Here is a 9,546-nt window from a genome sequence, read left to right on the forward strand (position 1 = left end):
CCCCGCATTTTATGTAGTCTTAGTTATAAAGTGCATGGGTAACACAATGCCTTAAGCATCTTGCTGACTCTCATTACTGATATCTTGATTTCTTGAGACATACGTTTTCATGTAGGATTTTCTTTCCTGAAGTATTACAGTTATTGTATAAACTTGTTTTACTCCTAGAATCCATTCTTGCCCGTCCTTCTTCCATCATCGTCTTTGCTTCATTGACACTGATTTTACACATCTCTGTAGAATATTGTACATTGTGCTAGCGCACTTTGCTATTGTGAAGTCTGAAGGGGGTGGGATTTCCTTTTCTATTTTATCGTAAGTACTTCTATTTCTGACGCTGTCTGTGTTCATCTGTGTCCTTCTTCTATTGCTCCTTGCTACTCAAACCACATTCTCACAATTCTGCCTCTGTTGCTTTCTGGGTGCTGGCCTTTTTTTGTGTATGAGATGTCTGGCTATCGCTTTTTCACCCTCATTTTGTTTCTTTTCCTTATCTCAGGTAGATGTCTAGGGTAACTTAGCTGCTTCCTTTACCTATGCCACAATCGCAGAGAAAAAAATTCTTCAGGCAGCTTTTCTCTGAAGATATCCTCGGGGAGTAACTTTATTTTTCTTCATTCTTCACGTGGTTTATGAGCCACATAGTTCAGCTGCTCCTGGGATTTTATCTTTTGGTGGCAAAAGTGTGCTGCTTTACAGTTCCCAGTTGTTATGACAGACCCAAGTGTGTTGGGCAAACCCAAGTAATTTGTACAAACCCCTGCTTTAGGGATTCAAAAAGTGTACCTAATTTCTTCACTCAAGGAGCAATTAGAGATAGGGCTAACTCCCAAACTCCCATGTGTTGTGTTCATACCTCTCCATTATACCTCCATCCCTACCAGTTGCTCCTTTTCCTAAGATTATTCTTCACTTGCTTAGGCTCATTATGGTTTCCATCCCTTTTTTCTATTTTTTTTTTTTTTTTTTTTTTATTTTGGGTTTTCTGTTTTCTGCCTTTGCCCTTTATTTCCCCCTTGAACTTAGGTGCGGGTTTTAGAAGAATAAATCATTTTGCTGCAGTGAGGAAGGGATATCTTTCATCAGTATCCATAAATACATACTGTTATCATTGCTTGCTTTCCTGTTTCTTTCCCCTAGGCATTATGCTTTGATTTTTTTGTTTCAATTCAGCAAGATCAGGCACGCAATCATTAAAATTAGTGCCTAAACCTCTCATCCCCTATACCCAACTTATTTAATTTACAACTTCAGGCAGTAAAGTCCTATTTCTTTCTCTCGTTTGCAGTTACATTTCAGTGTCCTTTTTCGCATGCCCCAGTCACTCAACAGTACCTTCTCGAACTCCTGCTCTTTCCATCTCCTGTTTTTTCTAATTATCTAAAGCACTGCCCTAAGCACTTTTGAATGTTTTCTTTGCCCTGGGGAATCCCTGTTCAGTTGTTCTCTGTATTTGTAAATGCTGTCTATTATGTTACATAACTGTCAGAACGCGAATAGTATGAGGACTTCTGAATTATTCTGTCAGGGCACAATAAAATGTATTTGAAACAAGTCTGCAAAGAGGTATTGGAACAGGTTTATTTTTAACCAGTCATCTATGATTTTTCCATCATAACACAAAGAGCAACTTTGCAGATATTCAATGTCTGTACATGTCATCTTGTTTTGTTGCATCAATGCATTAAAGTTAAGAAAATGTAACTTCTTATGGGGAATTATGAGTTCCTGTTACTCAGAACCACCATCAGAATTGCTGCCTTGAGGCGGCAGAAGGACTTACATAAATAAGTTTGAGTGAAGAAAATGGCATCAGTTGTTCTTTTTTTGTTATTTGGAAAAACTTCCCTGATAAATAGGGAAACAGCATGTAGCTGTTTGAGTCCAGTGTGAATAAGTGCTGAAAGTTTTTGGAGGAGTGGGAAAGATGTTTTGGCAGCCTTTTAAAGCAGAAACATTTACACAAATACATCTAGCAATATTGTTATGAATGAAGCTGTGACTTTCATCCTGTAGTTCCATTACATCAGAATGCTTCAGATTATTGTGGTTGTAAGAAAATGTTAGAAGTTCAGTCCTTCATACCTCTCTGGTTATTATCCAACACCTAAAATGGTGGGCTTCTGAGATTTGTGCACTACAGACATTGGGAGAAGCTTTTATGTTCTCTTCCAGTCTGCAAGATACATCAGTCAAGTCTTTCACATATTCAAAAAAATGGGGGGGGGGAGGGATTTCGGGTTCTTTTGGTTAATAAAAAATGTATTCAAGCACTCACACCCCAGTAAGAATTCACTCCATATTGTCAATATTCTGTTGTGTTCGTTGGTATAACACCTAACTGATGTTTGGTGGGGTTTTTATTTTTTAGCAGAGTGCATTGATACATTTATCTAGTACTCAAGGACCTATTGAAGTTTACCTGTGCCCAGAGGAAAATGATGCCCTCAGTCCAATGAAAACCTATAGTCAGGACCACAATGGAAATATTTCCAAAACCATTTCCAAAGGTAAGATTATATCTTTGTAATTCTAATGGCCATCCTTCATGCTCTCATTCCAAGATTTCACTTTGAACTTCAGATATCCAGCTCTTATTTCTTGGCTTTATTTTTGTAAGAAGTTAAAAAGCTAAGTTACTGATTTTACACTGTGCCTTTCTGGTTTATGTAGTGGGAAATATGTTCTCTTCTGCATCAGTTGTTTAAAACAAGTTTCCTATTTGCATATCATATGTAACCCAAGTTTATGCAATATTGAAAAAGAAACAATTTTGTTCCTTCTGTATTTTCAAATAGGACAGTAGCAGCAAAGATTCACCTCAACACAAGAGGGAGAAATCCCTGTGTATGGGTATATGCAGCTACATAGTAACATAGAGTCACTGATGACAACTCTTGCCTAGAAAGTTTTCACTTTGACTTGAAATCCACTGAAAAATGGGCATTTCTTACTACACCTGATTTCCCCCCCTCCACCCCCCCAGTACTTGCTAAGACCTTGTAAAATAAAATTTTAGTAGAAAAGTCAGTGGTGACAGCAACATGAGCATATTTCTGAGAAGCCCTTTGTAACATATCAAAAACAAGCTAGAAATTGCATGGAGGCCATTTCTTGCTGAAATGATGCTTTATGAAAGGCCCTTTATTCAGTCGCTCCTTTGACCCGTGTCTGATACTTCTAACGAGATGAAATACGTTATCTTTATTTTTCCTCTCCCTCCTTGCAGAAGTGGTTTATGCTAACTCAGGACAAGGTGACTGCTCAGTAAATATGGCAACAATCTCTCCATTGGCTTCTCCAGCCAACCTTCTACAGCAGACCGAGGACCAAATTCCCTCAAACTTTGAAGGACCGTTTGTGAATTTGTTGCCTCCTCTGCTTCAGGAAGATTATTTGCTGAGCCTTGGGGATGAAGAAGGCATCAGTGACCTCTTCGATGCTTATGATTTAGAGAAGCTTCCTTCGCTGGTGGATGAGTTTATATACAGCTGATTCTCTAAAATGCTGTCCATGTCTAAATCATGTTTTTAATGGAATCAAAAAACCTGCCGTCATCCAGAGTTGTCCCCTCCTTACTATAAAATAGCATTATTAAATAAACTAGGCTCTCAAACAGTGCTGATATTTTACTTAAATACTCCCTAAAATACTATAAACAAGTGATGGCTTTTACATCAAGGCCTTCTCCTTGACCCTGAGCTCCAGCGCCCTGTGAGTCAGCAAGTGCAAGCAGGTGACTGTAAATGTTTTGTCTTCACACTCCCCCAGTCTCTGCTTACCGTGACAAGTGGGCTGATGGAGAAGGGCTTAATGAACTGGTTTAGTCCTAAATAACAATTTTATAATAGTATTTTCAGGTCGTGCCTTCTACAGAGAATGCATGTCTTTTGAGTGTCAACATGGATTGTACCTGCAGTGAACATAAATATGAAGTAATGCGAAAGTGTGAAATGGGATTCTTCAGCTACTTGTGGGAATGTTTAAATTGCTGTCATAATGCTCATTTTGAGCTGTGTATATGTCTCATTATGAGGTCAAATACTTATGTCCTTAAGAGCTTTTAATAAAAAAAAAAATACACTGTAAATATGGTGTATATTGCAAATATTGAAAAGTATAAAGTTCTGCCACTTCTCGTAGTAATCACAGATTTTTAAAAAGGCTTGTGTGTGCGCGCGTGTGGAAGTAGTTTTTGTTGGTTGTTTTTTTAAGCTAGAATGAAGATGCACAGTTCAATTTTACTGCCCCAGTGTGCATTAGAACTGGTACATAAATTTTTGTGGTACTAAGTGGGGCTTTGTGTTAAGTGCCTACTAGAGATGCACTGTGGGTTTTTCCCTCTATGGAAAACACTTATGCCAAGCTTTGTTTGTTCAATATATCATATTTATCTCAGTGGGTTAGCTTCCTCTGCTTACAGCTTTTTATAATTCTCTTCGCCAGCAAAATGGAACTAATTTTTTTCCAAAGTACATAACTGTAAGTACCACATCAACTGAATTGCATTTATTTTTTGAAGATCTTTGGTAGTATAGTATAGTACCAATATTTATTTTTTGAACGTGAGAGGAATTCTAAGAAGTCTTAAATAATTTTTTTTCTTTTTTTTTTTCTTCCTAGTGTAAAATATGTTGCCATGTTCTGGGCTAAATTAATGTAATGTTGATTAGATGATGCCCGTATAATCCTTTTGTTTGCATTACTGTTGTGCTTATCTGACATACTCAGAAAATTAGTACTATTTGTACTGTAGTAGAATATGATGTATGCAGGTTTTCTGGTACCATTGAGTTGCTGCTATGAAAGCTCACACATGAAAAGGCAAGAAGTCACAGTACTAATAAGAAAATTGTATGACTGTGTGAGTTTTGGAATATAACAAATGTATAAAGGGCAACACAAAGAACTGTTAAACAGTGTTAAGTGTGTGTTTATATGTACAAATGTGTGCATAGATCATTCAGCAGTTGTATTTAAGTTGACGTATGTTCTCAACTCACACTTTAGTTATCTAGCAGTTTTGTACAATAGAATTAATTTGTAAAACACTGCCAGAATATTTTCTAGCTGGTTTGTAATTTTTTAAGAGTTTTTTTAGATGTGGATCTGTAAATAAAATTGTAGTATTTAAAGTCTTGTGGAAGAGGAAAGTAAAAGTTGTGTGAGCATGAAGACTTGCGAGACAAAGGGGCACTTTTGTGAGGAAGAGAAAATGAAGACTAATGCAGACCATCTTTTTTTTTTTTTTTTTTTTTTGGGTGTAAATTTAACACTTGTCCCAATGTGTGTGGGCAAAATACTAATCTACCTTAGCTTTGCATTGTATGCTAGTTTAAAAAAACCCACAAAATAAACCTCTGTAAAATACTGTAAAAAAAAAAAAAATACAAAATGAAAAAAAAACCAAACAAACCCCCAAAACACAACAAAAAGCTTTTATGGTGAGTTTTGTAAATAGATTTATTAAAGGATGACCTGTTCTCTAGCTGTGATCTTACCACTTCAAATGGATGTAATTTGAATAAATTTTGTATGGTAATGAATCAATAAAAAGGATTTTTTAAAGAGTTTAGATTTGTATACAGCTACTTAAATTCTTCTTGCTCTTGGTGCCTATCATGCTGCTTCTTGGAACCTAACCTAGCTGTTACTATTTTCATTATTAGTACTCATACTCATTTGACACCAGATAGGTTTCAATCCCATTTTTTTATTATGCTAATAATAAGTTCAGTGGGTTTTTTTTAAAGTCAGAGTGAAACAAGAATAAAAGACGTATGTAAAAGAAACACAGTAGGAGATCCAGAGTCTGGGATAACACAAGTCCCCCTGTATGAATTATGAACAGGCTTCTTGCAAAAGTCAGAAAAATTGGGTTATTCTAAGATTAAGTCACAGAAAGAAATTGTTGAGGATCTGTTTCACCTTCCAACCGATAATTCCTCAGGTCTTTCCTAATAGTAGCTTTGAAACGGAAAAGTTCTGTTTACTTGAGTCATAGCTGGCAGTCTCATGCATTAGACGTGCATTTACAAACTTTTACCCCCTCTCTATTCTTGGTACTGCACCTTTCTAGATACACAGCTATTGATCACTAAAAGAAAAAGAAGCTATTGGGATATAAAATTACAGTAATATGGTTGTTTGCTTAAATGTTACACTTCTGACCAAGTTGTACATCTTGTCATCTTCCTTGCACACAGGGAGGAGGCTACTATTTTATCTCTTTATGCACCAGTCCATACTCTTTAACTTCTGCACACAGCAGTACTGAAAGGAGGATTACAGAGACAATCCTCTGTTCTTCTATGTTCCCAACAAATAATAAAGGGCTACAGGACGTGTTCTCTGATCTTCTTTAGAAGCAGAGATGACAATAAATCTCTTTGTCCTATCCATCATGGCTCCCTGGCCTGTCTTGGGTTTTCAGTTTTGTATCTGCCATAAGCACTTATTTACCCCTAGAACTTGCTACTGATAGCCAGTTTTCATGTAATATTCTCTCCTCCTCCTGCTTTCTGCATCTGCCTTGCAAACTTCAGATGTACTGAGATGCAGGAGAAAAAAAACCAAACTAACAGCCAGTTAAAATACCTAATTCTGCTCCCCTGAGCTAGTATGGTGTATCTCAACTACTAGTTGCAGGAGGTTTTACTGGGGCTTGTATGTGCTGCATTCCTCGGCTGCAAGCAGATGGAAAAGGATTCTGAGAAATCTGTCAAAACCAGCCTGATTGATAGGCAACTACACACTCTTTAACACATGAGTTTAAAAGAAGGGGGCTTCATGGCCTTGAATCTAGAGTGAGAACTCATCTACCTGCAAATGACAGATGCTATCACTTTCCATTCTTTTTGACTTACACCTGAAAGACTAAATTCTACCACAGTCTTGATGCAGACATGGGCATTTTTGTAGTAGAAATAAAGTATGAAAGATATGTAAGGTACTTCTTGTAGCATAAAACATTACTACGTATTTAGAAGCACTAAATTTAGCAGTATAAGCCATTTTTTTCTGTATGTGACACAGTTAATGCACAATGACATTAGTCTGCCCAGAGCCAGCAATTCTCAAGATTAAGTGAATCAAAAGCCTGTATAACAAAAGCAATGGAGTGGTATTAACAAAAACATAAACAAGTAGAGGCAATCTCCCCATTTCGCTTTTCTTGCTGAAGTGAGATCTGCCTTGGTATTACTCTACAGCTCAGCAAAACCAGCAGAAAGCTTTGCCTTTAAGTTTGGAGTTTCTTTGCCCACTTCCTTCTTTCTAAACCTTCACAAGGAGAAAGTGTCATATCTAACAGAAAATATGGGTTGCTATCAATTCTGAGTGGTGCTGAATGTTGCTGACCAGCCAAATTTACCTGAACTGTAGGAACAGAGGAAGAAATATGATTTCTCGTATCTAAATGTAGGACTCTCCATTTTTTCCTGCATGCCTTCCCACTTACTTTTACATCCAGGACTGCATGTTATCAGAGATTTGGGCTGTCATGTAAAAATTGGGCCCTCAGTTCCCTGGCTGTTTGCCTTCCCTAAGGATGTCGGTTGAGATGCTTTGAAACAACTAAGGATGTATCTTCTACTAACCATGAGCTAAGCCCAAGGTTTGTATTTTATTTTCCTAGTAGTTTTTGTATTTTCCAACTATCTGCAACTCCTGCAAAACCTGGAATGACTTAAGGTGGTAACCCAGCCCGAGTCTAGTGACTTGGAGTCTACCAACCTTGAAGAGCAAGCAGCAAATTATGCAGGCAACTTGAAAAGGATGAATGCTGGAGCTGTTCTTTGGATATCCAAGGAACTGAGACATGTATATTACCAGTCTACAGAAGGCCAGAACTGGGACTTGCACTGCCAACCACTGTCTGTTAAAAGTGCTTTTCTCAGGTGGGTATGGATACAGTTTCTTTCCAAAGTCAGGAGGTGCTTCCCTTGCTACCTGCTGCACTACCAGCAGTCTGTGCAGCTTTATGTGTTATTATGAAAATGCTACAAAGTAATTTACATTTGTGAGCCTCGAAAGCACTTAAAGAGTGTCTCCAGTGTTGCGGCTACATCCTGGGACTGAACAGGACTGTGCTGGCACAAGGGCTGCTTGATACTATGACTTCTTGGCAGCAAGACAGAGTAAGGACTCTGCCGGATCATGCTGAAACTGATCAGCACGGCCTATTTATGTCACTAGGTATGGGACTCATGGGTTATTCCTGCCTGGGAGCCACTCTTGGAGCTCACAGCCTCCAAAACTCTACATAAGTAGAGTTTTTCAATCTCATCTAGAGATTTTTGGATAGGTCTTGCAGGCTATCTATGCTTTGCTCTTTTAATCAACCATAAAATCACTGATGTCTGCTCAGTTTTGTTTAAGCAAACACTTGGCTAGTGAGGATAACTGTGGGGTAGTACAGTGCTTCCAGAAGAGATGTTTAATTTTGCATGTGAAATACTTAGAAAACTGAATACAGGAAACTGAAAAGAAAGTGAATCACTAACTCTATCAGGAAGCAGTTAAAATACTCACTGGTAATATATATACCTCATTAATTACTGATGTACTAAGGACTGCTTACACCATACTACGAGGGAGGATGTCAGAAATAGATGGATGGGACTACTGGTTTTAAAATGTTTTCCTCCATTCTCTTCTGGGCTAAAAGTACTGCAAAAGTAATGAATTACACATCACACTGTCTCACTAAGAGTATCTCCATGAAGCACTTGTGCGCTTAAACAAAGACCAATCACAAAGGCAAATGTATCTTAAGCTGTAACAATGACTCTATCATGAGGCCAGGGTGATATTAATAGTGCTCAGTCCTGCCCAGAATGATTCGTTCTTAAAAGACTGATTTAAATGAAGTGCTTGTTTCGCTCTGTCCTAGTTCTTCTCTTCAAATCTCTCCTGTTACTTTGTTCTCATTGTTACCCCTTCTTTGCCTGTGAACATTGTCAGATAAGCGTGACATAAAATAAGCACCAGTTTTTAAAGAAAAAGGAGAGGGAGGAGAAATTATATTCATGGGTAGAAGTTGCCAAGTTTTATCTGCTAGCAGACCCATAGGCCTATTATGGAATACACTTGGGGCTTTCATTCACTTTCCCTCCAGTTCGAGGGAGGCTATAATGTTATCTGGAGAATAAAATCATGATTCCAGAGGTTCTTTCTAAAGAGAGTAACTTAATGTTCAAGATGCCATCACAAGAAAAAAAGACTTTTATATTCCAAAGCAGCCTATGTTAAAGACGCAATATAAATAATCTCTTTAGGTTAACTGTGTATATTAAAAACAAAGCAATAATATTATGCTCACCCTCTGTCACACTTTGATCAACAGGGAAACTATATGCTTAAGAGTCCGCTTAGAGCCTTAGCTTTAGCCATCCAGAATGATGTCTTCCAAAACATTAATCACAAAAGTTACTCTTAGCCCTAAATTGGAGGAAAACAATACCAGAAACTTTAGCTGCCTCACATTAAATATTTTGACCAATGTCTCCCAGACTAAGGAGAAGAGTTGCTACTAGCCACATATTT

The 9,546-nt window shown here is 37.7% G+C and overlaps 1 protein-coding gene across 1 annotated transcript in view; it reads left to right on the forward strand.

The window, feature by feature from the left end:
• Nucleotides 1-3,769, forward strand: part of E2F3 (E2F transcription factor 3) — a gene marked incomplete at its 5' end in the record, with an annotated part of 10,255 nt that extends 6,486 nt beyond the window's left edge. The window contains 2 exons of the mRNA XM_010024124.1: nt 2,372-2,510; nt 3,230-3,769. Coding sequence (XP_010022426.1) covers nt 2,372-2,510; nt 3,230-3,495 — 405 coding nt within the window. The remainder of the gene's footprint in view (nt 1-2,371; nt 2,511-3,229) is intronic.
• Between the last annotated feature and the right edge of the window lie 5,777 nt (nt 3,770-9,546).

Source organism: Nestor notabilis, unplaced genomic scaffold (genome assembly GCF_000696875.1).
Source record: "Nestor notabilis isolate BGI_N333 unplaced genomic scaffold, ASM69687v1 scaffold17271, whole genome shotgun sequence".
Taxonomy (NCBI): Eukaryota; Metazoa; Chordata; class Aves; order Psittaciformes; family Psittacidae; genus Nestor; species Nestor notabilis.